The 27884-nt window shown below is 49.0% G+C and overlaps 10 protein-coding genes across 10 annotated transcripts; 5 read left to right on the top strand and 5 right to left on the bottom strand.

Moving 5' to 3' along the window:
* Positions 1-356: 356 nt before the first annotated feature.
* Positions 357-3695, top strand: N7446_001895 (uncharacterized protein; the record flags this gene model as incomplete). Its single annotated transcript, XM_058510644.1, has 6 exons — positions 357-583; positions 638-758; positions 831-2174; positions 2232-2489; positions 2541-2685; positions 2734-3695. 6 exons carry the CDS (start codon positions 357-359, stop codon positions 3693-3695), a joined length of 3057 nt encoding a protein of 1018 aa, XP_058376180.1.
* A 403-nt stretch (positions 3696-4098) lies between these two features.
* N7446_001894 (DNA ligase (ATP) DNL4) lies at positions 4099-7574 on the top strand. The gene is made up of 7 exons (XM_058510643.1): positions 4099-4188; positions 4246-6356; positions 6413-6544; positions 6601-6733; positions 6791-6896; positions 6955-7390; positions 7479-7574. Exons 1-7 carry the CDS (start codon positions 4121-4123, stop codon positions 7493-7495), a joined length of 3003 nt encoding a protein of 1000 aa, XP_058376179.1. The 5' UTR covers positions 4099-4120; the 3' UTR covers positions 7496-7574.
* A 961-nt stretch (positions 7575-8535) lies between these two features.
* N7446_001893 (uncharacterized protein) lies at positions 8536-9972 on the bottom strand (the record flags this gene model as incomplete). The annotated part of the gene is made up of 1 exon (XM_058510642.1): positions 8536-9972. One exon carries the CDS (start codon positions 9970-9972, stop codon positions 8536-8538), a length of 1437 nt encoding a protein of 478 aa, XP_058376178.1.
* A 2297-nt stretch (positions 9973-12269) lies between these two features.
* On the top strand, positions 12270-15095 carry N7446_001892 (putative C6 transcription factor (NirA); the record flags this gene model as incomplete). Its single annotated transcript, XM_058510641.1, has 5 exons — positions 12270-12347; positions 12407-12461; positions 12510-13455; positions 13503-13871; positions 13922-15095. The coding sequence occupies 5 exons, from the start codon at positions 12270-12272 to the stop codon at positions 15093-15095; spliced, it is 2622 nt and encodes an 873-aa protein (XP_058376177.1).
* Positions 15096-15409: 314 nt separating this feature from the next.
* Positions 15410-16894, bottom strand: N7446_001891 (putative MFS efflux transporter; the record flags this gene model as incomplete). Its single annotated transcript, XM_058510640.1, has 1 exon — positions 15410-16894. The coding sequence occupies one exon, from the start codon at positions 16892-16894 to the stop codon at positions 15410-15412; it is 1485 nt and encodes a 494-aa protein (XP_058376176.1).
* Positions 16895-17270: 376 nt separating this feature from the next.
* N7446_001890 (putative eukaryotic translation initiation factor eIF1a-like protein) lies at positions 17271-17752 on the top strand (the record flags this gene model as incomplete). The annotated part of the gene is made up of 2 exons (XM_058510639.1): positions 17271-17581; positions 17650-17752. 2 exons carry the CDS (start codon positions 17271-17273, stop codon positions 17750-17752), a joined length of 414 nt encoding a protein of 137 aa, XP_058376175.1.
* A 129-nt stretch (positions 17753-17881) lies between these two features.
* Positions 17882-19252, bottom strand: alg3 (dolichyl-P-Man:Man(5)GlcNAc(2)-PP-dolichol alpha-1,3-mannosyltransferase; the record flags this gene model as incomplete). Its single annotated transcript, XM_058510638.1, has 3 exons — positions 17882-18478; positions 18537-19060; positions 19126-19252. The coding sequence occupies 3 exons, from the start codon at positions 19250-19252 to the stop codon at positions 17882-17884; spliced, it is 1248 nt and encodes a 415-aa protein (XP_058376174.1).
* A 324-nt stretch (positions 19253-19576) lies between these two features.
* N7446_001888 (uncharacterized protein) lies at positions 19577-20002 on the bottom strand (the record flags this gene model as incomplete). The annotated part of the gene is made up of 1 exon (XM_058510637.1): positions 19577-20002. One exon carries the CDS (start codon positions 20000-20002, stop codon positions 19577-19579), a length of 426 nt encoding a protein of 141 aa, XP_058376173.1.
* Positions 20003-20419: 417 nt separating this feature from the next.
* On the top strand, positions 20420-21821 carry N7446_001887 (serine/threonine-protein phosphatase; the record flags this gene model as incomplete). Its single annotated transcript, XM_058510636.1, has 3 exons — positions 20420-20436; positions 20487-21756; positions 21819-21821. The coding sequence occupies 3 exons, from the start codon at positions 20420-20422 to the stop codon at positions 21819-21821; spliced, it is 1290 nt and encodes a 429-aa protein (XP_058376172.1).
* Positions 21822-22679: 858 nt separating this feature from the next.
* Positions 22680-23993, bottom strand: N7446_001886 (pyridoxal phosphate-dependent aminotransferase; the record flags this gene model as incomplete). The annotated part of the gene is made up of 1 exon (XM_058510635.1): positions 22680-23993. The coding sequence occupies one exon, from the start codon at positions 23991-23993 to the stop codon at positions 22680-22682; it is 1314 nt and encodes a 437-aa protein (XP_058376171.1).
* Positions 23994-27884: the final 3891 nt, after the last annotated feature.

Below are 27884 nucleotides of genomic sequence, written 5' to 3'. Positions count from 1 at the left end.
TCGGACTATGTTACCGGCCGTGTGCGACCGTCATACGTCGTCAACGTCGAACGTCCCCAGTACAACTCCTTTGTACACCTTGACTGACCCTATGGACAAATAAGATCAGGAGAAATACTGTTTCTTTCTGTGATTTTTACATTAACTTCTACCAATAATATCAACGATCGTTCTCCACTGCTCTCTCCCCAGATTTAATTAACCGAGGCCGGGGCATTCGCGTTTAAATAGAGACCAATCGCCAATCGCCTCTCGTCAGGGTTCTCCGCATCCTTCAAGGCTACCTTCCCCTCATTTCTGCAACTTTTTGACCTGCATGGGAATGTTATCTGTCCTTTTGAAGAACTGGAGGCGCCATGCTCTCGGGCAAAGAAGATGCCCAAAGTCCAATTGGACGGGAGATCAGCGTTGAACCGCCAGACGATGATCATGGAGAACGGGAGGACCTGGGGTCAGGCCACATCCAATGTTCGATCTGTAGCAGCACGTTCCGACGACCTGAACATTTGAAGCGACATCTGCGCAGTCACACCAAGGAGAAACCTTTTGAGTGCGCCCAGTGCGGCCGTCACTTTTCAAGGACGTATGAGACTTCTATCGATCCTGACTGGAGCCAAACTAACATCTAGGATTGCAGTGATACTCTTCATCGACACGAACTGAGCCATCATACACCAGGGAGCGAAGGCGGAAAAGATCTCGCGCACCGGATCACCGTCAAAACGTTCCGAGCATGCTTTAGTTGCGCCACGGCAAGAGTACGATGTAGCGGGGGCATACCTTGTAAAAGGTGTGACACTCGTACTCTCGAATGCCAATACCCAACACAGAGGCGATCCAAAGCGAAAGCCATGAAAGAATCAGACATGCAAAAAGCCGAAACAGCCAATAACAACAACCACAGGTCTGCGCGTCCAAAGTTGAAATCTTCTTCTCACATGAGCCAGTTCTCGATCAACCCTCCCAATGAAGGGCTATCGTCCAAGACCGCGATCAACGCATTTTCTGCTCCCACAAGTGATCAAACAAAAGAAATACCCCAAAGCACGCAAAACACCATCACAGCTGCCCCGAGCTCTCGTTTTTATCTGCCAAATGCAGCGCAAGGGTCATCTGCTGGACAACTTCCAATGGATGTATACCCAGATGGAGATCAAAGCCAGACATATGGAGATTTATCGAATCCTGGCGTCCCGAAAGGATTCCCGGTCAATCAACCCACCAACCTAAATCCTGAGATGAGGCATCTTCAACCGGAAATGACCAGTGAAGCAGTTGACCTTGAGATGGCCATGGCGCATAACCACGAGGTATCGTTGGAGTTTGATCCTACGTTATTCGATCAGTCCATGCTTTCTACCCTCAATTGGCTGCCTAATGAATTGCTTCCCGGTCCACCTGACCAGCCACAGTCCACTGGTGTTTCCTCCCACTACAATCCATCCCTCGGCCAGGGCGCCTACTACTCTGGGGCAGTGTGGCAGCCACCAGTTGTCAGCGCTGGACAGATTAGCCCTTTGCGCCCAGGAAATGTGTCTCAGTCTCCCTCTGTGCATGTTTCCCTGGGAACAAACATGGAAAGTCCCAATCAATATTCCCATCCTATGAGCGAGTCCTCCCCACATACCGAGTCAGTAGACTCTGCCAAGCGATCAGCAGATTACTACGTCGATGGCGCTGGAGCCAGACTACCGAAATATAGAAAAAAACACACGCCTTGGTCGAACTCTTCTGTGGAGCCAATCGATATTGGAAGACAGCTACTGCTAGAAGATAGCGAGCATCGATTCAATTTTCCTGCCATCTCTGAGATAAGAACAGATCAAGTATCAGAAGACGTGGCACATCTCGCCCAACGAATCGGAGCCTCTACCTACGACGAGATATATCGACATTTCATTTTACTCTGCCGCAACGAAAACCCGCTCTTTGATACCTTCGAGTCGGATGGATTTCCTACTGCAGAGGAGTGCAACTGGTTCATCGCCTTCTTCTTTGATTCTTTCCAGGCTGTTTACCCGATACTACATCTTTCGACTTTCGATCCTAACACATGCCACTGGCTTTTGACATTGTCGATAGTGGCAGTAGGCTGCCATGTTTCACATATCCCACAGATGGAACAATGTACAAGTGGTTTCCATGAGTTAATCAGGCGCGGCATTTATGTCGAGGTAAGCACTTTTATTACACGTTATCCTTTTCGGTTACTGATCATTGTGATCTCACAGAAGGAAAAGAGTCGCCATGGTTTGGCTTCTCTCGAACTTTTGCAAGCTATGCTTTTCAATTGCATTGGACTACTTCACAGTAGATATGAGCGAGACAAAATCTCAGCTTTGAGCGCATTTGGTGACTTGGTGACACTCATGAAACGAGATAGGCTATTGGAGCCGATTCCAGTAAACTTCAGCAGCGCGTCACAAGAAGTAGCTTGGATGTCTTGGATTCAAGATGAAGTCAGAAGGCGCACTGGTTACTGCATATGGGTAAGCCTTGCCGTGAAGATATTATAGCTTCTTACTGACGACACGGTCTAGCTGGTGGATTGTACGCTCGCCTACTATTTTGACGATCGACCACACTTATCCCTAGATGATGGACAAGCCGCCTTGCCTGCCCGGGAGAAACTATGGCAAGCAACATCCGCGGAGACATGGAAGCAGCTATGGGAAAATACCTCCGGTACCTTCAATACAGACCCTACAGCCGACCAGAGTCTAACTCCCCCAGTGAACGAATCCCTCTACGACGCCATACACATCCTCTACATCGAAAAGCGCCTTGTATCCGGAATAGGAGAATTCAGCCACATCCTCCTAATCCACGCCCTTTACCACAGAATGTGGGAAGTCGGTGACTACTTCCGACGCCCGCTCTCCTTCTGGAACCCAACAGCAAAAAAGCAGTCCCGCGAAACCGCCATCCCAACAGGCTCAGTCTGGCTCCCGGGAATCCCCTCCTACTCCAAATGGCGCAACAGCGCCTGCGACTGCCTCGACATCCTCCACTGGACCGCCAACAGCACAATAGCCAAAGCAGAGGGCCTAGAACACGCAACCGTCCTGCACCTCCACTCCGCCCGCCTCTTCCTCCTAGCCCCATTCCGCGAAATGCGCACCCTAGCCCTCTCCCTCGCCACCGAAAAACTCCGCTGGAGCAAACGACACCAGTCCCTCGAGTGGCAGTATATCTGGCGCTGGATGAAACACGACCAATATAAAGCCCGCTTGTCGATTATCCACGCGGGCGTTACTCTCTGGCATGTCCGCCGCTACTCTACAAATGCATTCCATGAACCCCTCGCGGCGTATATTGCCGTCTTAACCCTGTGGGCGTATGGTTCTTGTCATGCACATACATCCCATGAGTCGAGTCCGCATTTGCAGGCCCCGCGTGCCGAGCCGCTTCACGAGCCTAGTTTTATTCATCTTGATCGGCCGTGCGATGATGAACTTGTGCAGCTGTTTGTGAGGGAGGGCCATGCTATGAGGGGGAATGTTACTGGTGTTGGGGATATCTGTGGGGTTGGGGGCCCTGAGCGGGTTCTGCGCGTTGGATGTGAGATTCTTTCTGGGTTGACGGCTTGGAGTGTTTCGAAGAAGTTTGTGGCTATTTTGACGAGGCTTGCTGATTTGGGTCATTATCATTCTTCTTGGGAGCAGAGTCGTCGTCATGAGTCTGAGCATGTTTGATCTTTGCTGGATGGTTCTGGCGATGTATACTAGTTTTTGTGTATCTTTTCGTTCGCGATATACCCTTATTAATTGATACTTGGCTGGTTGTCAATGCTGTTGTAGTAACTCTGGAGTCTCTCCGGGGCCCTCGAGAGAATTGTATGAAATCATGACGCGTGAAGTCTGGTAAAAGGCTGATAGATACGAAGTGACGATGGCTAAGGAAATACTGCTAGAATACTTCTGGAATACTGTAGGCTAGGCAGGAAGAAGCGAAACTGACTTTGTTGGACTGATTTGACCCAAGAATGTTCATTTCTTTGCCAGGCCCTGCTGTGTCTCCATGGATCCACGCGGCTCTGCTTATCTCTTATCGGCTGCAGCCTAAAAACATCCGGGGAACTTCTCCAACTTCCCTGGTCTTCTCTCCTCTCTCTCTAGACATGGATTCTGACGAAATTATGGGCTCCGGGCCCCATCAGCCAGATATACCAGAGGATCTAGATGAGAAGTGAGCTTTCACATATCAAATGGTCAAGCTCGAACCACTGACCGATGAATGCGCCAGATACCCCAACAGACCTCACAATCGAGGTCCAACACTTCCATTCCACGATCTTTACATCAATCTCTTCAACCCGCTTAATGAAATTAAGAAAAAGCCAGCAGGTCCAGCTCCGGTCGGTCGAAAACTCGGACCCCACGGTAAAAGCGCCGCCGGTCTCAACCCATACGAGCGCCGGCGCGATGTGATCGAACGCTTCATTTCACGATGGCGCAAGGACGTCGGCGATGACATCTACCCAGCCTTTCGTTTAATACTCCCCGACAAAGATCGCGACCGGCCAATGTACGGAATCAAAGAGAAGATTATCGGGAAAATGCTCGTCAAAATCATGAAGATCAACAAAGAATCGGAAGATGGCTACAACCTCATGAACTGGAAGCTCCCCGGCCAAGGTGCCACAGCACGGATGGCAGGCGACTTTGCCGGGCGATGCTTTGATGTTCTCTCGAAGCGGCCTATGCGGACCGACCCGGGCGACATGACTATCGACGAGGTTAATGAGAAGCTGGATAAGCTTTCTGCTGCTTCAAAGGAAGATGAGCAATTGCCTATTATGAAGGAATTCTATATGCGTATGAATCCGGAGGAGCTTTTGTGGCTTATTCGGATCATCCTTCGGCAGATGAAGGTTGGTGCTACGGAACGGACGCTGTTTAATGTCTGGCATCCCGACGGGGAGAGTCTATACAGTATCTCGAGTAGTCTGCGTCGTGTTTGTTGGGAGCTTCATGATCCTAATATTCGGCTTGAGGGGGAGGAACGCGGCATTACTGTTATGCAATGTTTCCAGCCTCAGTTGGCGCAGTTCCAGATGCATTCTTTTGAGAAGATCATCTCTCGGATGAAACCTACAGAGGATGATAATGTCTTCTGGATTGAGGAGAAGCTGGATGGAGAACGAATGCAACTCCACATGACGCCCGACGACTCAGTGGAGGGAGGTCGGAGGTTCGGCTTTTGGTCTCGCAAAGCCAAAGAATACACCTACCTCTACGGCAATGGCATCTGCGACGAGAACGGCGCTTTGACAAGACATCTTAAGGATGCTTTTGTAGATGGGGTACAGAGTATCATTCTCGACGGCGAGATGATCACTTGGAATCCCGAACAAGATGCCATCGTCCCATTTGGCACTCTCAAAACTGCCGCATTGTCAGAACAGCGCAACCCCTTCTCCAACGGTCCCCGGCCGGTGTTCCGCATTTTTGATATTTTACATCTCAATGGACGAGATCTCACGAAGTACACTCTTCGCGATCGTCGTAATGCACTGCAGAAAACCATCCGACCTGTTCACCGCCGATTTGAAATCCATCCTTATCAGGAAGCGACCACAACCGCGGAGATTGAAACAGCGCTGCGAACCGTCGTTGCCGAGGCATCAGAGGGTCTCGTTCTGAAAAACCCCCGCTCTCCATACCGGCTCAACGAGCGCCACGATGACTGGATGAAAGTTAAGCCAGAATACATGACCGAGTTTGGTGAGTCACTCGACCTGGTTATAATTGGCGGATACTACGGTTCAGGTCACCGAGGAGGCCACCTATCCAGCTTCCTCTGTGGACTACGAGTTGATGAAACCTCCCGTGGATCAGAACCAGAATCCATGAAATGCTGGTCCTTCTGCAAAGTCGGTGGTGGATTCACTGCAGCTGATTATCAAGAAATCCGTCACAACACAGATGGCAAATGGAAAGAATGGGATGTAAAAAAGCCACCGACTGAGTATATTGAATTAGCCGGCGGGGATGCCCAAATCGAACGTCCGGATATGTGGATCAAACCCTCCGACTCGGTTGTGCTGTGCGTGAAAGCCGCGTCTGTGGCGGCTAGTCCGACATTCCGTATGGGATTGACATTGCGTTTCCCTCGCTTTAAGAAACTGCGGAAGGATAAGGATTGGAAGAGTGCTCTTTCGGTCCAGGGCTTCCTTGATCTCAAGTCCAATGCAGAGCAAGAACATAAGGAGAAAGAGTTTTCTGTGGATAATTCTCGGAAGAAGCGAGCGAAGAGAACCACCAAAAAGCCGATGGCGGTTGCAGGATATGACCAAGATGTTAATTTGCAGGACCTTGGTCCTTCCGGGCATGTGTTTGATGGGCTCAATTTCTGTGGGTGGCTTGGTCAACATTGTTCTAGTCGTATCATGCTAACAACGGCTCACTAGTCGTCATGAGCGAGTCAACAGTCCCGGAAAAGAAAACGAAGCCTCAACTGGAACACCTTGTGAAGGCTAATGGTGGCAAGGTCTTCCAGACCAAGGCAGCCGCAGCAGATATGATATGTGTCTCCGAAAGAAGTGAGCCTCTAGTGAACCAGTATAAGCAAGTATAGACTGACATGTTGGTTTCACAGGGACGGTCAAAGTAGCTTCGTTGCAGAAGAGTGGAGATCAAAACATAATTCGACCATCCTGGCTTCTCGATTGTATCAAGCAGAATGTAAAGGACGCAGGCTTGCCCGACTTCCTTCTACCATTTGAGCCGAGGTATGTCTCCGCAACAGTCATGAAACAATAGTAAATGAATGCTCACGACTTCGATAGACACATGTTCTTCACAATGGAAGACAAGGAAGAAGAAATCGCAGCAAACATCGACAAATATATGGACAGCTATGCCCGCGATACAAATGTCGACGAGCTGAAAGAGGTATGACTACATTTAGAAATCCCTAAGGTACTTCCTTAACATTTATCCACCCTTGCAGATCTTCAATCAAATGAACAAAAACCAAGACCAGCCCAACAATTCCCTCGACCCAACCACCATCCAAAGAATCGAATCCCAGATCCAAGACAAAGTAAATGCGGGTTACACAGCACCGCGCGGCTGGCTCTTCCGAGACCTCGCCTTTTTCTTCTACACCCAACCCAATGAATCTGACGGCGACGAACAAACAAGGAAATATATCCGTCTCCGCCTCGCTCAAAACACAGCCCGATTCGCAGGCGCGCAAAGTGCTGCTTCCTTAAAGGATTCAGGTATAACACATGTTGTGATCGATACCGAGTCTTCATTCTCAGTAGATCTCCCCTCTGTCTGGAAATCTCTAGCTGAGAATCTAGGTAAGAAGGTGCCGCATGTTGTTAGTGTTGATTGGGTTGAGGAGTGTTGGAAGCACGGGACTTTGCTAGATGAAGAGAGTAAGTTTGAACACCCCTCTGAAATTCCTTTAGGGTATGTCATATGGGCAGTTTTCAAAATTGGTGCTAACATGATTCATAATGATAGAATTCCAAGTTCGGTGATGATAAGAGACTGAGTTAGGTTAGTTATACTTCATTGAGCTCAATATGCGATTTTCGTAGTGGCGGAAACAAGTTAATATGAATGAAGGCCTGTCTATTATCAAAGACAGGATTGATAAGTAACTAAATAGACGAATAACACGAACTAACCGTAGGCTACATCATGAGAAAAACAAAAAAAGGAGTTGCCGGGTACATTTTGATAAGCGCTTAGGTTCAGACTTTTGTATCGCTGGCATTCTGGTTTTGGGAATGGCCGTCCCGTATAGTAGCAGTGAGCTACTATACGAGCTACTATACGGGACGGCCATTTAAGCTGCCTCGCCACTTGTACGTTCAATACGGCTGACACCTGGGGAACGTTATCATCACAAAGTTATCATAGTACCTGGGTAGGTGCCTAGCTAAATATAAACCGAAATCCATATAAGCCTATCATCCCACACGGAGGCGTACCACGGCCCCCAACACCTAGCCCACGACCGGCCGGCCTATGTACCGCTAAGCAGGAAAGTTATCCGGCCGAAACTTTCAGGTGATTCTTGGCAGTACATGTACTGAGGGAGATATGAGCAAGCAGGAAGCTAGACTCTATATTCGAACTATGCTTTGGTAAGTGAGTAAATACGAGTACCGGCGTGACCGGTTTATTTACTCTAGACAGAGCATGGATGTGAACAGGCTTTAACCTAAAGATTAGAGGCCCATCAAGCCACGCGGGGTAATTGATATCATAGCTGGACGATGATATCATAACACAGATTAAATATCGAATTCTAGCTTGTTCTAAGTGATATATTGGATGAGATGTTTTAAAGTGATTTTAGAATTTGTTTTAAATTGGATACCTAGGGCGATCAAATGATCAAAGGAAAGAATGAAGGGGTATGTAACAAAAGAAAGGAAAAGATGTGTCGGCCAGGACACGCTTATCCAGGTCTAACGCCACGCTTGTAGAGAATCATCAAAGAGAAAAAAGGAGTATGGTATGTACGGGTGAAGTGCCCAAAGGGGACCCCTGCGCTCCGCGCAAGGATGGTCTAGGCTGAGACACCGACCCAACGAGACGGAACAGTGTCATTGTCGTCACAGTCTTCGTATTGGCCTGACAGGCGATTGTTGGTTTTTCGGGCTGGAAGCCAGATGCGAGCGCGAGTAGGGATGTCATCGCGGAGTTTGCCGCAGCGACGCATGTTCATTTCCAGGACGACCACGCGGAGGAAGTTACTGTTTTCCCGAGGTTCACGTTGGCGTGACATTTGGGGGACTTCCGGGTCGAATGTGAACCGTTTATCGCGGCTGGCGATGTGGAAATTGTTTCGTCGATGGCTGCGGCCGCCGGTCCGGCGATAGGTCTGCATTTGGATAGAGACGGAGCATGCACTGGCAGCCTCCAGTGTCTCGTGAGGGTGGTCGTGGTAGACATGCATCTCTGCCGGGGACATCGGGGTTGGGTTGAGGTATCTGCGCAATGCTGGAGATGGCGTTTCCTGCATCGGAAGTGGGCGGCGATCATCAGTCAACTCCGGGGCAATGGTAAAGAGAGACCGAGTGAGGAAGTCTTCTGGTTGAACGGAGGGTGTGGCAAATGTGGAGACTGAGTGCGCAGCGAATTTAATAGCCCGTAAGGATGCCGTCAAATTGGACTTGAATGTAGAGCCGAAACGTGGAAAAGATCCGAACGAGGCAGATCGCTTCGTAGGGGCTGAACCAGGAGCCACAGGCTCATCATCCTCTTGGATTTCGATGACTTCACATTCATCAAGTTCCGTTTCGAGAAGAGGGTGGTCTGAGGCACACTCCTCGGAATGGAAGTACCGAAGCTGTCGCCTTTCCAGTGGGCTTTTCTGGCTACCCGGGGTGGGTGGCTGAGGCAGGCTGGACGGTGATACGAGGCCGTGTTCTAGTGAGGGCATCGAATCACTTGATATCGATCTGAGCGACAACTGACTTTCTTGCTCAGATTCGTTGCCGATGAGTTTGTCGTGGTCTTCATCAGGTGGACTGAGAAGGATGTCCAGAGGGGAGTTGCTGGTTCCATCGAGGAAATGATCTTTGGCTCGGACATTTTCCCGCAGCATCCGGTTGAAATCCTCGACATGGTTGCCGCGAGGAAGTTTCCTTGGCCTGCGTGTAGACCAGTTTCGTCGTGGTACGGGGATGGCCGTCGCATCTAGCATCGAGGTGAATGACGTAGGAATGTGGCGTTCACTAGATGAACTAGAAGACGATCGACGAGAAGCTTCGGATGTTTTGGAAAGAGTACGAGACCGACTGTCTTGACGCCCTGACATCATCCGCGAGCCTCGTTTTGGGGGAATTACCACCGGGGTGGTGCTGTTTGATCTGCGGGTCTCGGTCTTTGTGGCGGGGCCATGAAGGTCGGGATAATCCGAAGAAGGAAATGGCTTCATGCCAGACTGAAAGGGCTTCTGCGGCGGTGCTGAGCTAAAGAGGAAGGCTCTAGGGACCATCATTTTATAACGATATCACCAGAAGTCCACAGTTCAGATCGAGGCCTTGGCCGGATGAGGCACTCTGGTCGAGTGTCTGAGCGAGATACATGGATGTAGGAAGAAATGGTGGGATATCAAAATCTCCCGTCGCGGTATCAGACGGGAGACCGGTAGCCAATCCGAATGTAGGTTGGGCAGGCCCGAGGAGGAAGTGATGCAAAGCGGATGGGCAGCCGTGAGACAAGGGTATGCAGGGACGCACGCGACCCGATAAGCTGATAGGGCGATAAGAGAGGAAGGAAGAGTTGCAGAGTCGAAGGCTTGGAGGATTTGAAGAGTAGAGGAGGGAGGTGGTGTGGTGAGGAGAGTGGTGAAGAGAGTAAGGAGAAGGGATTGAAGAGGTAGATATTGAAGGGAAGGGAATAGCCCTGGGGAGCAGATAAGGGCGAGTAAGGGTGATCTCAGCCACGCCGTATTGGGCAGGTAAGAATCCCGGGGATCTCGGATGACCGTATTTTACCAAATTACAGCCAGATTGATTGGTTAGTAATACAATGCCGTGTTCCGGTATGGTTCAGCGTATGCAATTTCCATTACTCATGGAACATTCCGCCGGTGGAGTCCGGAACACTGTGGGATTTGCCCTATTTTTTTCGTCTTTTTTCTTTTTTTCCTTTCGATTTTGCACAGTTTTATCTATTTTTATCTTTGTATCTGACACGTAGACATGGTCTTAATGTGCAATCAACTGCAATACATATAAACAAATAACATGTGACTCATTACATCTTACAAATCCATGTACAACTGGCATGCACCTATACACTTAGCCGCAATCGTGTGTTGAACTCGGGTGGGCCCTTTAAGGTTGCTGTTAGTGCAGTGCCGGCAGATGCACACCGTTCTCCCCAGAAAATAGAAGAATTTCCATCAATGTACATATTATTTTGATTTACAATGGTGTACCCTATACATGTACTTCTATGCTTAAGTTATCTCTTGAATATTAAACAAGTAATGATAAACATGTCACATTGATAGATCGCTAGGAACCCCAACGGACTCCCTTCCCCCGGTTACTTTGGAGTATAAATGAGATGCGGGTGGCTGCAGATAACCAAAAGAGTAAGTCGAGACGTGGCCAGTGGGCCTTAGCGAGTGTGCGGTGAACCCCTATTTCTCACTATATTCCCGTGGCGTTTTGGCTGACATTGCAGCCTAACCAAATAAGAAAATAAAAAAATTGGTTTCTTTTGGTCTCTCTTGGATATCCTTGGTCATCAACGAGTCTGTCTGTAGATCGCGAATAACCTAGACTATCAACTATGAATAAGGGGAAACAAACTATAAGACCCACAAAATACCGTACACAATCCTTGTTTGACAGGCAAATCTCACAGGGGGAACAGCAATACAGTAGCTCCTTTCTTGGCTCAATACGAAAAGTTCAAAAAACAAAACTCGAGAGGCTGGTGGAGCTTTACAGGTCACCGCCATAAGCGAAGATAATGCGGTGAACCGACAACGGTTTCATTTCCTTTGTGCGCAGGTGGATATACGGGACGATAAGGCCCAGTCACGTGCTGTTTCTGATTGTACGGAGTAACGTTATTACGGATTCTTCACTGTAACCCTGTCTCCGCATAGGATTAAATCCGGGAAATAGTATCAAGACAATCCATTGTTACCTCTCAGTTATGTCTCTTCATAGGAACTAAGTTAAAATTGAATCATGTAGTTGCGCTCCGTACACTCTCTATACTAAGAGATTCCGAGGTTTGCCCAGGTTATGGCACGTGAGATGACTAATGGCATCTTATCGAGCGCCCGCATCACAGCTGAACAGCCATCCAGAGGCCTGCGATAGCATTCTTGCATCGTTGCTTGCATCCAATCAATTTCAGTGCATCTACAAATTCCCACGGCCAAAGCTTTGAATCCGATCATACATCTATCCTTCGCCTCCACTGCGGGTCAAGATCGTGGGGTTGATTCAATCCTCATTGCCAACCGGCCTGTGTAGATCATAGGTGCGACATTCCCCGTGCCAAGTACTCGCTCCAGCTTGTCGCTTGCCGACAGTATGAAGGCACTGCGATTTCCAGGGGCACTTGGACTAATATGCTGCCAGGGCTATTGCATCTGGCAAACTGTGGTATCTGACTCACGAGCATGATCCCCGGAAGATGGATGTAGCATGCATGTCGAGGATTGGACCAGTAATCGCCAGACACGAGGCTAAGCATACGATGTGATCCCGCGGAGAAAGATCTATCTACCATCAAACCACAGTCGCGCCTATCAAACTATCTGAAATTATGAGCGAAGGTACCCAACCGTCCAAAAGACGGTGCGTCAGCACTGCGTGTGTTGCATGTCGCAGAAGGAAGTCGAAGGTATGGCTTTTACTTCGAGCAAGAGTCTACGCCACATTGCTAATTACATCTGGCTGCAGTGTGATGGGAATCTACCCAGTTGTGCAGCTTGCTACTCCGTCTATCATACGCCATGTATGTATCTCTTAGGAAAGCAATAGCACCAACCCTAACCCTTAATAGGTGTATATGATCCCAACTCGGATCACCGTCGCAAGGGCGTATACAAAAAAGATACCGACACATTGCGAACTAAAAACACCACTCTCCACACCTTGATCCAGGCAATCTTAAATTATGACGAAGCAGATGCCTTCGAACTGGTCCGCCAGATTCGATCCTGTGATGACCTGGAAGAAGTAGCAGACGCAGTGACTGCCCAAGAGAAAGGGCTCCTGTCTGCACCCCAAGCAACAAAAGAGCCAGCGGGCGATGATAGTGCTGGGATCGACCAGTTCGAATCAGAGCTCGCAGGTAAGATGAGCGAGTTGATGCTCGACGGTTCCCGTAAATTCATTGGCGGTACCTCAAACCTCATCTTTCTGCCCTCCGGCTCGGAGCTGCACGAGTCAAATTCGAACCCTTTCGGTGTAGATCAGGTACACACCGTGAGCCGATGGACGGAAGTTACAAAAGATGACTCGCTAATCAGTCATTTGATGACTATGTATTTCACGTGGCACTATCCGTTCTTTACGATTCTTTCCAAGGATCTGTTCTACCGGGATTATATTCGTGGTGTGTCCAGCTCATACTGTTCTGCATTGCTAGTCAATGCTATGCTGGCCCTTGGTTGTCATTTCAGCTCATGGCAAGGTGCTTTTGACGATACCCATAATCTCGCTACGGCAGGAAACAATTTCTTCAAAGAAGCGAAGCGGCTAGTTTTGGAGAATGACGAGCATGAGAATGCAAAGCTCTGCACTGTGCAAGCCTTTGCACTCATGTCCGTCCGAGAAGCGGGATGTGGTCGTGAAGGAAAAGGCTGGGTCTACAGTGGCCTCAGTTTCCGCATGGCTTTTGATCTCGGGCTGAACCTCGACTCGAAGAACCTCGGATCGCACAATCTGAGCGACGAAGAAATTGATGCTCGACGGATCACTTTCTGGGGATGCTATCTAATCGACAAGTAGGTTTCCTTTCTCAACTTCTCGATCATGTTCTAACATAAGACAGATGCTGGTCGAATTACCTTGGACGTCAGCCTCAATTGACTTCTACCACCACCAATGTGCCTAAATTTGATGTCTTGCCGAGAGAGGAAACAGAGCTCTGGTCGCCATACACTGATTCTGGTGTGAGCCACGAGCATACGCAGATATCTCGGACTAGGGCTGTGGCTCTTCAGATATCTAAGCTGTGTGAGATCAGTGGCGACTTATTGGTATTATTCTATCACCCAGCTGAACTGGAAAAGATCCAGCCCAAGCAGTTGGAATTGAAGAAACTAAGTGACGTCCACACTCGTCTTGAGGCATGGAAAAAAGAATTGCCCAAAGAACTGGAAGCGAAGGAAGGACAACTACCTCAAGTACTTGTCATGCAGTAAGCTTCCCCTAGCAGTAACCCATGCCATCTTACTAACTATTGTCCAGCATGTTCTACCAGCTCCTGATCATTCACCTGTACCGCCCCTTCTTGAAGTATACCAAGGCCAACACTCCTCTCCCACCCCATGTCTCGCCTCGCAAAATATGCACACAGGCCGCGGCATCCGTTTCCAAGCTCATGCGTGTATACAAACGCAGCTATGGACTAAAACAAATCTGCAACATCGCAGTCTACATCGCTCATACAGCATGCACAATCCACCTCCTCAACCTTCCCGACAAAAACGCCCAAAGAGACGTCATCCACGGCCTCAAGAACCTCGAAGAAATGGCCGAAGGCTGGCTCTGCGCCCGACGCACCCTCCGTATCCTCGACATATCCGCAAACAAATGGCAAGTCGACCTACCACCAGAAGCAACATCCATATTCGAACGAACCCACACGAAATGGGGATCATGGGGCTCCTGGGACCAAGCAACCTCACCCTCCACATCAGACGACTCCTCCCCAATGACAACATCAGCCACCTTCCAACCCTCCACAAGCCCAAGCAGATACTCAGCTAGGCCGTCACAATATTCTTTAACCCGACACACCGATCCATCATCCCTCCCCACAAACCCTGTCACAATGGTCGGTCCGGCGTCATTGAACCCGCAACACGCCTCTACACCTTCAGTCCCGCTATCCTTCCTATCAATGCAAGCAGCACACCCCTCACTAGCACCGCAAGCCCAAAGACCAGAGTTCGCTCCACCCGAACCGACATACCTCCGCCCATCAGTAGCGTACCGATTCCCTGCTATGACAGCGACTGCCCCCTCTCCATCATCTCCACATCAAACCTGGTACGATGGTGTCGGCACTCAAATGCCACCGCAGAATACAACACCTGCTTCTACTGCATCTCCCGTGTCTGGGTACGATGGCACGGATAATCTAGTTGAAGAGAGCCAGGATTGGTGGTCTAGGAATGCTGCTGTTTATAATAGTATGAGCATGGATGGGTGGGGCGGGGCTTGGAATTCGCCTGGTCAGGGTCAGAGTCAAGGTCAATCCGCTCAGATTCATTATCGGAATGGGAATGTCGGGCCTGTTCATCAGCCTTCTGGTCCGGGTCCTCGTCCTGAGCAGCAGTCGAGAGTCTCGGTTAGTATGTCTGCTGTTGGATCTCCGGTTGATTCTGGGACTCCTGGTTATGAGGATCGGTGGACGTGATTTTTGAGTTTGTTATTTTCGGGTTTATATGTTAACTTATCATTGGTCGTTCTTGTGGTTGTTGTTTCGTGATACCACCAGTTGGGAGGGGTTGTTGTATTTAGGCGTTGCTGTAACGTACATTTTTATATATATCGCATATGTCTTGAATGAGATAGAATTAGAGTTATCCGGGACTAGATTACCTATTACTCTGCAAATATTGAAATCCAAGCCATTCCATTGAAATTCCTGTGGGATTCAAATATATATTCGCGCAGACGGAGTATAGAAACCTCGAATACTCCTAAGCAAGACAACACAACCACACCAACTCACTCAGTCCTTTTAACAATCTTCGGCAAAAGCAACCAACTAATAGCCATAACCCCATAAAGCCCAATACAAATAGGATGCAAAACCATAGTACCAACATTCTGCGCAAGAATACCAGTAAAGAAGGGCGAAACCGCACCGCCACTACTTCCCAATGCACTAACAAAGCTCAAACTAGACATATGCATATTGCGCGGAATAAGCTTCGTAAAAACAGACGTTGCACAAGGGTAAACAGCCCCCAACAACAAACCCAAGATAGCAACCGAAACAGCCTCACCAATAACATTCGGAATAAGCCAAGTAAGAAGCTGGAACGCCACAGCTCCGGCTATCATCCCCACAACAGCGATCTTCTCGCCGAGCTTGGAGGCCGGGTGTGTTAATAGAAATCGGCCTGCTGTAATGCCCGCCCAGAATCCGGCACTGACGTAGCCGACTCGTGTTGGATCGCCGTTTCGGTAGCTGATTAGGAATGAGACGACCCAGCCGGAGACGGAGACTTCGGCGCCTTGGTAGGCGAAGATGAATAGAGCTCCTAGGAGGGTAGTGCGGTTCCGCAGGGACTTCTTGAGAACAGCCGTTCGGGATAATGGCTCGGTATCTGAGGATGTACCTGCACCGGCCCGAAGAGCAACCTGGGCTTCGGCAGAAGCATCATCCTCAAATTTCCAAAATGCCCACATGGCAAAGAGCAAATTGACCGCCGCGACAGCCAAGGTAATGGCATAAAAGAACGACCACCGAATTCCCGCAGAAACCATCGCAGTAGCAAACAACGGCGCGACAATACCACCGATACCGTAAGACCCTGTGAAAAAGCCCAGGGCGGTCGTGGCATCAGCCAGATTGGCACAGTAGACATTACTCAAGGCGAGACTAAGCGCCATCCCGAAACCCAGTAGGAAAAAGCATGCCACAACAGCCGGGAAGGGTGGTTCACAGACGATGACGATATAGCCCAGGACCTGCAATGCCAGGGCGAGAGCGTAGCTCTTTGCGCGGCCGAGCTTGGCTTCAATGGAATGTGTGAATGGCGCTGCTAGGATGAAGCCGAAGGCGTTTGTTACGAAGATTAGGGAGACAATTGCGTAGCCGATTGAGTAGTGCTTTTCGATGTAGGGGATTAGGGCTCCTGGCGCGCTGTCGTTCATGCCATTTCCTAGGCTCATTAGACAGACGCTTAGCATTCGCCATTTTGTTTTCCAGGTGCTTGCTGTTCGGTCTGGGGCCCATTCTGTTGGGTTGGGTTGGGTGTTTGGTGAGATGTGTTGCTCTAGTTCACTTGGGGTGGGAGAGGGTGGACTTTTAATATTTTCGGTTATGTATGATGAGGTCTTGACTGGCTGGATGGTGTTCAGCTCGAAGTCGGACTGAGACTGGGACTCGACGCTTTGCTTGTTGCTGCGAACTGCTAATGGCGGACTGGTGATTCGAGAGGTACTCTCGATCTCGAGGAATGCGTTAAAACCTGAGGTGGCCATTCTGGAGGATGTTGATCAGGTCAAGACCGGCGCAGAAAGAAAACCCTCTATTTGTATTAGTTGGTCTTGGATGCTCTAGGGTGGTATTTCTAATCAGCCCTCAAGCCTCTGGGAAACCATATTCCGCACGTCCTCATTTTGAGTATCCGACTAGATCGAACATATACAATGCCTTTCTGTATGTTCCTGCTAAAATAAAAGACAATAATTGTCAGTCAAAAGAAGGACCTTGTAGTACTGTCAGGCTATACTTGCGGGAAAACCCCCGCCCCGCCGATAAGCTCAAATTTCCGAAATTCCTTCCTTCCTCTGCAACTCAACACAGTTATATCAATTGCTTCTACACGCCCCTTTTATACACAGATACCACTTGAACATGGGTCCCCCTCGCAGAAAGATGCTGGCAACAGCAGAAGAAACCCTCACACCCCCCGACTCGCTCTCCGACACCCAACAGATCGTGCGCGCAATCAAAGCCACCGGAAACAACATCTACCTGATCGAACACACAGACAAGAGCCAGGTGCTGGTCGAATTGCCCGCACGGTTCCGCTCCACCATCTGGATCAAGCGTGGCTCGTATGTGGTTGTCGATACTAAGGGCCAGGAGGAGCGGGATAATAAAATTCGCGGGGAGATAGTCAATGTGGTTAGGGATGAGAAGGCTTGGAGGAAGGCTCCTTTTTGGTAGGTCTTGAACTGGCTTTTGATACGGAAGATGTTGGAGAGAATTGTGCTAATTGATGATTTCTTAGGCCCAAGGAGTTCGTGAAACAGCCTGCTGTCGTCGCTGCTGACTCTGATGACGAGGAAGAGTCTCGTGTTGGTCAGATGCCTTCATCGGACGAGTCAGAATGAATTGCATGATGGTCTCCGCGTGCATCGACTTGGTTCGACGGCTGCGGCTACAATTGGGTATTTGGGGCTACCAAGACCGGTTCTGAAATCTGTTACGCCTCGGTTATGAACCGAGGCCAGGTGCTTTCTTCATTGGACTCGCGCCTTACTGCGGCCGCTTTTGTCACTCTTTCCCTCTGCCTCGCCTAACCCATTGAGATATACACCAAAGACCTGAACCGCGAGCGATAACACCACAACCGCCGAGCTTGCGTTGGTGCTTGGGAAAACGTTCCACGCCCATTCCTGTAACGCCCACACGACATATATAAGAACAGGATGCAGACCTGCCCGCCAGAGCAGGAACGGAGTGGCCCATGCGAGGTACGCAAAGAACTGATAATGCAAGGACCTAGCGCAGAACAAGCCTATGGCTAGTGAACTCAACATCACGGTCATGATGAATGATTTTGACAGGGAAACTGTCTGCTGGCGTCCCTGGAGAGTACCTTGGAGGAAGCGGAACATGTTTACACCGGATGGTCTCAGCCAGGTTCCGACGAAGATAGCCAACAAGGATATATGCAGTACTAGCAGACCTAATGAGAATTCCCTCGAGAGAAATGTTTCTTCGCCTACGAAGCGCCAGTTGACTGTCCATTTGAATAGGAACTGTCGGGATAGCTCGAATGCTCGAGAGAGGTAGCCTGTAGCGTTGGTTTGGAGGAAGGGGATTGCGAGCAGGACCTGTAATTTCCCATGTTAGTCAATGGTTCAGGACGCAACTTAGATACTTAACACCAACCTGGATAAGGACTGCCATGGCTCCGAGCGAGATACTCCGTGCCAGTCCCAAACTGAGAAGAGTAAGAACCGCAATGGCCGGCACAAACAACACAAGCGTCATTTTGATCGCCACGCCGAACGACCATATCGCAATCCCAGCCGTCCATTTGCGTCGCAGACACAGGTATATAGCAACCCACATAGCAAAAGCAGCAACACCATCATTGAACATGCGCAAGACGAAGATACTATGAAGTCGTTTCGAAAGAGCCAGCAGCGGGAAGAGATACGGAGGCGCTCCAGTCTGTCTGTAGCAGGCAACGACAACAATCAGGGTAGCCAGGTAGAGCACGGCAAACAGCGCTTGGCCGAGGAGAATATCACGGCCTCCATCGGTGATGTGAAAGAGGAGTGTGTAGATGTACAAGTGGGCGGCGGGGTAGACGAGCGGGCCTGTCGAGCCTTTGATTAATGTGTAATCGCGTTCGCCGGAGAGATATAGTGAGACCTGTTGCATGTATGTTGTCCAGTCAATCTCAGTGTCTGTGGTTGGGGGCGTGGTTAGCTTGATTGTCCTTTGCGATGGACGCGACTGGACGCGATCTTACAGGCGATCTTCCATATGACGAGGGCACAGAGGAGTGCGTCGCCAAGAATTAGGAGCGGTGCTATCCATCTTGTGTGTCTTTGGTTGGTGAGCACGTCGTATGCGAAGCTTTTGGCTGTTAACGCCATGGCGAGGTGTGGTTGACGGGGGAATGTTCAAGGTGGCCGGAGTTGGTCCGCTAGCGTCTGGACTGGCGAGTACTGTACACTTGAGGAACATATCTGTCTAGTATGTCATTTCCGATTGATGTCTTGTCTATTTTGAATAGTGTGTTATTGTTTTATACATCTCACTGTACATAGGGAATACATAGGTCTAGCTCGGGACCTCGAGCAGGGTCTTTACTCCAACATCCACCAATTCAATCCAATCAATCCTTATTGTCACAGTCCATGGTATCATTAAACAAGTCAAGAAACAAAATGCAAAATTCAGGGAGTGTGCGATTGCACTCATCGATCTCCCTCGGACAGGCCGCTAGGCTGGACATTCGCTTGAACATCGCGGAATCCAAGCAATTGGCCCAGCACACCCTTCGGCTTGGGAACAGGACATTCCCGATTGATGTGCGAAAGGGTTTCTGCCTCCTCTTGCATCTGGAGGAAGGTCGAGACCTCCTCGTCCACCGGACCAGCTGCTGTCGGAAGACCTGGGCGACCGGCCTCGGGGTCCATTTCGACCTCTTTCCGCCGTCTCCGTTTGATGCGTGGTACTTGTTGCCCGTCGGCTGTGATAGTCATTTCTGAATCGGCAAAGGTGCGTCGTGGGGCCGGGCAGGGGAAGAGGTGCGGCATGCCGACCACAACGAGGGATGCGAGTAGGGTGCCGGCGAAGAGGCCCATTGTCGACCGTGACTTAGGATGGAGATGAGGCGGCATTATGTGGAGTCTAATGACGAGTATCGAGGAAAATTGGAGGTGAAGTGGGCGTGGCCGGCTGTTGTAAATTTTTCAGGCCATCGGAGGACCTCGGGATATAGGTGTAGTCGAGTAGCGGATGAGGTCAAAATGAAGCCAATTGGATATTAAAGCGGAGTTCTCCAGATTGACAAGCATCCGAGAGTGTCAATGAGGTGGTGAGGCTGGAAGAAGAGACGAAGAGACAGCGCAGACATCTAATCTTATCTGGGTCCCGCGTGATTGGATGTTCCGCCCTCAAGTCTCTTCTTCTGCTGCATCGCGACGATGAGTCTTTGTTCAAGCTCCGATTGAGCCATCTGATTTGTTGTTTTGCGAGGGGGTCTTTATTCTCTGATATCCATTCCCTCTCCCCTCCACCCCTCCGCTCTTAACAAGATGAGCGACCTGGACCGGTATGTTTAATCCGTGTCTCATCGTTGATCCCACTAACCGTGTCTGACAGGGCGATCGAGCAGCTGCGGGCCTGCCGCCTGATCCCCGAAAGCCAAGTTCGCGAACTGTGCTACAAAGCGCGCGAGCTCCTGATCGAAGAAGGCAATGTCGTCTCCGTCGACGCGCCCGTCACCATCTGCGGCGACATCCACGGCCAGTTCCACGACTTGATGGAACTATTCCGCGTCGGCGGCGACGTCCCCGACACAAACTATCTCTTCATGGGCGACTTTGTCGACCGAGGCTTCTACTCCCTCGAATCTTTCCTCTTACTCCTCTGTCTGAAAGTCCGATACCCCGACCGCATGACCCTGATCCGGGGCAACCACGAGTCGCGCCAAATCACAACCGTATACGGCTTCTACGATGAATGCATCCGTAAATATGGTAGCGCCAACGTCTGGCGCTACTGCTGCGAGGTCTTCGATTACCTGGCCCTGGGGGCGATCGTGCTCGGCGCGAGCTCGGAGCTCGAACCCACCGCATCTAACATACCACAATCCTCAATGCCCATCGACGATAGCGAGCTAGAAACAGAAGTGCTTAACTCTCGAGGCGAGGTTACTATGAGTACTTACCGCCCGCGCCAGCGCTCCTCCTCCTCCGGATCTACAGACTCCCGAAACATCTCCCCGCCACGCGACATCTCCGCCGTCCCAGGTCAGGCTGGCGCGCCGTCACGAACAGGTGCACCAGGGACAGGCGCAAGTAGTGATGGAAATGGCAGCGCCATGACCAGCCAGACTGGCGCCGTGCTTTGCGTGCACGGTGGATTATCACCACTCATCGACTCCGTCGACAAGATTCGGCTGATCGACCGCAAACAAGAGGTGCCGCATGAAGGTGCTATGTGCGATCTTCTCTGGTCTGATCCGGATGAGATCGAAGGTTGGGGTCTGAGTCCTCGTGGAGCTGGTTTCCTCTTTGGTGGTGATATCGTTAAACAGTTCAACCATCTCAACGGACTCTCCCTTGTTGCGCGTGCCCACCAGCTTGTCATGGAGGGCTACAAGGAGATGTTCGATGGTGGTATTGTTACTGTTTGGTCTGCACCAAATTACTGCTACCGCTGCGGTAACGTCGCTGCTATCCTCGAATTGGGCGAAGACGCTAGCGGTGGTGGAACTGTTGCTCGCAGTAACGGTGAATATGGCCGGAGCAATGGACTCGCTGCACAGAATAGAGTTGTCAGTCCAGGAAGGAGGTACCGTGTCTTTGAGGCTGCGGCACAAGACACAAGGGGAATGCCTGCAAAGAAACCCGTCGCTGATTATTTCTTGGTAAGTTGTTTTTGCTTTCTTTTATACCAGTTGGTTGCAATTACTTTACTAACGTCGTCTAGTGATACCATCGAATGCACTCTTTTTTTCATTTTATAGGATTCTCTTGGAAGTAGCATTTTGCGTCTTGGTGTTGGTATTTGATGATAATTAATGATCATCTATGAATATTTTGATACTTGCGCTTCATCGCATCTCATTTTCGGTCCTGATATATTTTAAGCATTCATGTGTAAACGAGCTACCCTTTCGTGCGCCCGGAAAGCTTAGCATTTTACGCATCTGCAGTGCTACTGACATAGTAGTAAGAATCACAACTGAATAAGTACTCTAAGATGACGTCTTTTGCCCGGTAGTAAACACGGCATTAGGAGGCATTAAGGCAATTAACAGTGCCTTTTATCCTTTGGTTCAAAGGTAGTCATCAACCTGTGATATTTTTAGAACTACCGATTCAGTAGGTCACCGACGAATAACGATATGGGCCCTCCGGCGAGTTTGTCCTGTTCAAACATGCAGTTTACGCAAGAGAATGATGGGAAATCTCCTCCAGGGACTAGGGTTTGGCTCGACGGGATAAAGTGCGGCTTAAAGCGCCTCCACCAGTTCATGCTTAGGGCTATGCATTGTCGAAAACACTGTGCCAGTCTTCCAATGTTCCGTCGGCAAATGTCTTTTTAGGGAGCGGTCTGACTTCTTACCTAGTTTGGCAATGGTCTGCTTATGGACCCGGGGCATTAGCAGGAGTTTGTTCTGGGTTTCATTCATCGGACTTGAATTCAGGTCAGAGGCTCCAATCAACAGATTGGTGAACCTAATGAACGTCGACATCACAGAAGTCTCGTCAAATGTATACTAATATAATGCTCAAAGTTTCAGGGAATAAGAAACTGGAAAAAATGATTATGAGGTACCGAAAACATCTAATCCTTGAGTGCAAGCGCATCTGTGATTCTCCGCAGAGCCTCATTCAAATACTCCCGAGGCTGGGAGAACACAATTCTGAACCATCCAGGATGCTCCGACCCGAACAGCTCGCCGCTGGCCAGAAACACTTTCTTTCTCAACAGGACTTGCATGACCTTGTCGCTAACGTGTTCGATATTTTCTCCGGGGTGGAGCTGGCAGTACCTCTTCCCCAAGTTAACCCAAAGGAAGAATGCCGCGTTGCAGCCTTGTGCATATTCAATATTATGGCTCCTGATATACTGAACTGCACAAGTATACGACTCGGACAACTTGTCCCGATTTTGTCGTATATATTTGTCGGTAAAATCGAAGTCTTCCAGCAGAAGAGCAGTCAGGTGGTCAGAAACTCCAGATGCGTAAGAGTATAAAGAGATTCCTTTCAAGGCCTGATGAAGGTCACTGTTAGACTGCGAAATGATGACGCCAAGTCGAAGTCCATTTGCACCGAAGTCCTTGCTCATGCCCCATAGTACATGAACAAGCCGGGGGTCAATGATACCATTCAGATCAATTGACAAAGCCGACTCAAACTTGACCGGGGGATGAAGCTGATCATCCACGGTGTTTTCCCAAACAGAGAGCGCGTATATTTCATCACTGATGAGATGTAGGTTGTACTTTTGACAGAGGTGCATCATTTTGATAATCACATCTCTTGGATAGCAACGTCCAAGAGGATTGTGAGGGTGGCAAAGCATGAGTGCTTTGACTTTCCGGTTTGTTGTCTGCTGAAAGGCCAACAAAGCCTCCTCGTATCTGTCAACTGCCTCGATGCTGAATGGATCGCAGTCTCCAAAGTTGACAGAAACGACGGTAGCACCAGGTCGCAACGACATATCTGGTATGAAAGTGCCGTAGTATGGCTTCCCTAAGAGAATTCCTTCGCCGGGATCTGTGAATGACCACGAGACGTGCTCGATTGCGGAAGAGACTCCGTTCGTGACGATGAGGTGCCTAGGATTTAAAGGGATCGCAGGATGTAGATATCGGTCGAGGAACTGGGATAAAGCTCGCTTCAGTCTCAAAGATCCTGATCCTCCTTCGTTGTATGTGAGGTATTTGGCCGGTAGGTCAAGCTTCGTGTTGATGAAACTCAAGAACTGGTCGTGCATGAGGACATTCTCTGCCACGCCAACATTGACGTACCCATCTGGGTTAGTCGATGGACACCATAGATTGTTCAGCACGTCCCACATGAGGTTCTTGGTCCCTGCTGTAGACGCATCCTGTGCCCGACGAGACAGAATAGTGTCAGTCGGCTGCGCCATATTGTTTTTGTCAATAAGAGGAGTTCGACAAGAAAGCCAAAGAAATTGACGAGCGGAAAATAGTGAAGGGAAATGAGAGGACTCTCCAGTGTCGATATGGCAACTGAATTTGCATGTTATATACCTATACCCCTCGGTTATTCCCGGACAACATAAATTATACGGGGCAAATCTTAATCTTGGAAAGAGCTGGCAACTTAACGTACCCCTGGAAACTAACGAACCAAAAGTGTAATAGTACGGCGTTTGAGCTCACCATCAATCACCGAACGACGAGATAGGCACTTTGATCGGCATCGCGATGAATATGCTCTGTTATAGTGATTGTGTACTGGTAAATGCACACGTAACCTAGTAGTGTTTAGCCAATCGATTGTTCTCGATTGTCGACTTGCAAGTTGTGGCCCAAATATAACTAGTTGCGGCAAGCGTCTCGTAAAAGCAAGACTGGAAGATTGGAAGACAAAAACGCCAGCCTAAGAGGCCTAACCGACATCAAGTTTACGCAAGGGTCATCTGAGCCATGCGTTACGTGAGTATATTCAAGGTTGAAGACCCTTATGAATGCTTATACCTGTGAAACGACAAACTGAAACGAAGCATGATTGCAGATATGCTACGTCATGTCATTTCTTTGCGTCATTTCTCAGAATATCCACCAATGGAATATGTTTTGAAGGTGCTTTTCCAGTCAAAAGTCCGAAATGGACCGAGCCCTCTCTAGTTAGTGAATGGGGGTATACGTGCACTACATGCCAAGGAACCTAGTCCGAACTGGGTGAGCGGGAACGACACTCTAGAAGTGCCATTTGAATTGGACGCTTGTTGAGGAGCTGGCTTCTCAATAATTCCCGCGAACTGTTTCATTTTGACTCGATTTCCTAAGTGCCTTGGGTATGGTATTATCTATACGTACTCTTAGACAAGCTCTCTAGAAAGAATTTCTGTATGTAAGGTGCTGCCGAGCTTACCCCAATTTGGAGACAGCTGCCACCTCTTGATTTTGCTTCACACGGATATGACCTCTTGATATCTACTTCAAGTGGTCCTTGTTTTGACACATGAATTACAAGTATTTCATGCAGGGGAAACCGGATTTTATGACAGGAAAATTCGAGTAAGATCAGAAGAGATGTTCGCGTCTTCGGACCTAGCTGATTGTTTCAACCGGTCAACGCCCCGACTTCTCTTCTATACTTGTGCGTTGGAATCATATGACTCAGTCAAGGGGGACAGGAAACAGCGGGAATTTGGTATTCCCAGTTTCGCCCCTGGCATTTTTGGATAAGAGTTGGATGCACTTTTTCTATATGATGACGCGGCTCTGCTAGCTCCGCATCATCTTCTAGCTTCGCAGCATGGCTAGACTTGAGCCGCATTGATTCCCACTTAGACTCCCATTCAGCTGTCGATCTCTCACAAAGCGAATCATCTGGAAAGCGAGAAATCGTCCTCACCGAGGTATTAGAAAGCAATGTCGCGAATGGGAAATAATATACCTATCGTTTATACCGCCGTAAGCAAGTTGTCTTCAACAGCAAGATATAACGACGTACCATGCAGCCTGTGCGCCATAGGTCGACGCGATAATCAAAGCAGTCCTTGAAGATTGTCTCCGGTACCTGTAATTGACCTGGCTGGGCTAGCTTCCCGGGTTCCTGTTCTTGAAAGAAGCTCTCTCCAAAATCAAGTACCTGAGTACCTTCCTCGTCCTCCTGTCCAGTGAGTCCAGTCTGCTGCCTTGACCAGCTGGCTTGGCAGTCCATCTCCTAGAGGCGTGCCATCAATCCGCTTCAACGGTTCAATCCCGGAGATCCAAGAACCTCGAAAAGCCCCTTCTTAGTTTGGATCAAGGGTTGATTGTAAGTAAATACAATCTTCCGGCCACTGATATGTAATCAAATGTGAGTATAGTAGCGTTAAACCACAGGAAGTCTGTAGAGGGGTAGCACTCCTACCTCCATGACATATGCCGGCATTCTGGATGGACCTCCCCGCTTTCAGAAGCTGCGTAGAAATTTGGAATATGCTTTCAGTCCAAGCTTATCATAACCCAGTCAATTCAAATAGAAGACACTGGTGGACTCCGTTGGGGCTTTTGCGAGTGACGGCATCATACAACTGAGCAACGCAGTTTGAAGAAAGTTCCCCTCAAGAATCTAGGAGTTTCAAAATTCCTAGCTTTCGCGGTTTCGGCGAATCTGCGGTCGTGATATTCAAGGCGACCCATTCATCTCGGCTGGCGGAAGATTAGCTAGAAATGAGCAAATTTGAGAGATAAACCTACCCGTTGTTCTTCGCAAGCCACACTGTGGAAAAGCCACCTTAGCCACCTTCAACCTAGCTTGTGATGTATCTTGTAGCGTTAATTTTTAGATGTATCTCCAAGGGTGACTGGATGGTATCCCCCTGGTTGATATCTTGACACTGACTCCTGCGTGTGGAGAAGGTCGTTTTCACAGAATGGCGATCTATCTTAAAGCAAAAGGCAAATGGTGGTTATGAGACGGGGGAGATGTAAGTGTCTCAACGAAATATCGCAGGAAATGAGGATACAAGTCAGTAGGAGGTGCGTAGATTAAGATGTTACATGGATGGTTGTATATCGCGTGATATGGCGCTGAGCTCACATCTGATTGGTTGACAAAACAGCGCCAACTGCCTGCCAAGCTTAAATGTGGATCCAGGGACACTGTAGGGCTGCAGGTGATTGGACATCACAACGCATCACAAAGGTAGTTGTCTGTTTTACGCTTAAGTTACTGGACTATTGAGTACTTTCAGAGCGAAATCATACAACGGCTCAGTGATATTTGCCTAGTGTCCTGAAGAACGAAAAATGAAATCCGATTGCTGTATTACTTGATTTTGACGCCAACGTCTGGCCCTTTACGCGTTTCACTGACACCATCTTGCTTGATCAGGTACGCAGGCTTGATGGGCATCATCGTACCTCTTCCCAAACGCTCAACATACCATATTGCTGATTCATTACCCTAGCCGCGCAGAGCTGTTTCTCACAGCCGATTTAACAACTTGTTCCGCATTGCCCGCTCGTGGAGATTCGAGATGAGGCTGGTGTTCCGCTCCTGGTAGTTGTTTGGCTTGACTGGAACTTTTCTAGCACAGCAGCGAAGAAGTGGCAGCTTGACAGGTTCAAAACAAGGTGGCCCAACCAATAAGATAGTTTTTGCTAGAAGCACAATTTCAATCACCAGATTCTTCAATAGTCAAGCATGCGTACAGAAAATAGCCCTCTTGAATCCCAGTCTGATTAATACACCTCCCAGGAAACTTCCAAGGCATTATATAACGTTATACCGTAGATAAAAGAAGCTCAAAGGCCTTTTAGAAAATGCCTTGAAAGGCGGCCCAAATTTGGTAGTACGATTATTTTAGGAAAAAGGGAGGTCCATTTAGTAGGTCTCAAGGTATAGATCAGGCTTTGTGTCATATTACTGAATAAGACGTAGCAAACCAGGGTAGTCTAGTAGTCCTCAGATAGTGAGGTTGAGAAAGATATATACCAGAGTATAGGGCATTGAGGTACAGGTGTATGTATGGAATGGTAGGATTATTTACGCGTTATCCAATACGGATTAGCGTGGTTTCGGTACCGGCTGAGAAAACGTTGAGTGCCTAGGCCTAGGCTCTACTGTGTATATATATGCCCACGACTTTGATCTTAATGTCAGGGTGCTCTGAAAGAATGCACGACATGGTGCATATGTTTTATGTGGGAGATGGTTCAATTCTCTCTGTATGCACCGACGCTATGAAACATTCAAATGGCTGAAGTGTCTATACAAGCCACTTCCCAGCCCTATAGAGAGCAGTGATCCCTGTTCTGCAGTTCAGGCCGAGTTGGAGCTTGAATTCTATCAGATGCAT

The sequence above is a fragment of the Penicillium canescens genome, assembly GCF_028828765.1.
Source record: "Penicillium canescens strain IBT 15451 chromosome Unknown utg000002l_segment0_segment0, whole genome shotgun sequence".
NCBI lineage: Eukaryota > Fungi > Ascomycota > Eurotiomycetes > Eurotiales > Aspergillaceae > Penicillium > Penicillium canescens.
Note: the sequence above shows the minus strand (reverse complement) of the source record. Positions and strands in the feature narration are given on the sequence as shown.

Coding starts and splice junctions, on each gene's coding strand:
- N7446_001894 (XM_058510643.1), top strand. CDS start 4,121: ATGGATTCTGACGAAATTATGGGCTCCGGGCCCCATCAGCCAGATATA. Junction 6,545..6,600: donor GATATGTGTCTCCGAAAGAA/GTGAGCCTCTAG, acceptor TTGGTTTCACAG/GGACGGTCAAAGTAGCTTCG. Junction 6,897..6,954: donor ATGTCGACGAGCTGAAAGAG/GTATGACTACAT, acceptor CCACCCTTGCAG/ATCTTCAATCAAATGAACAA.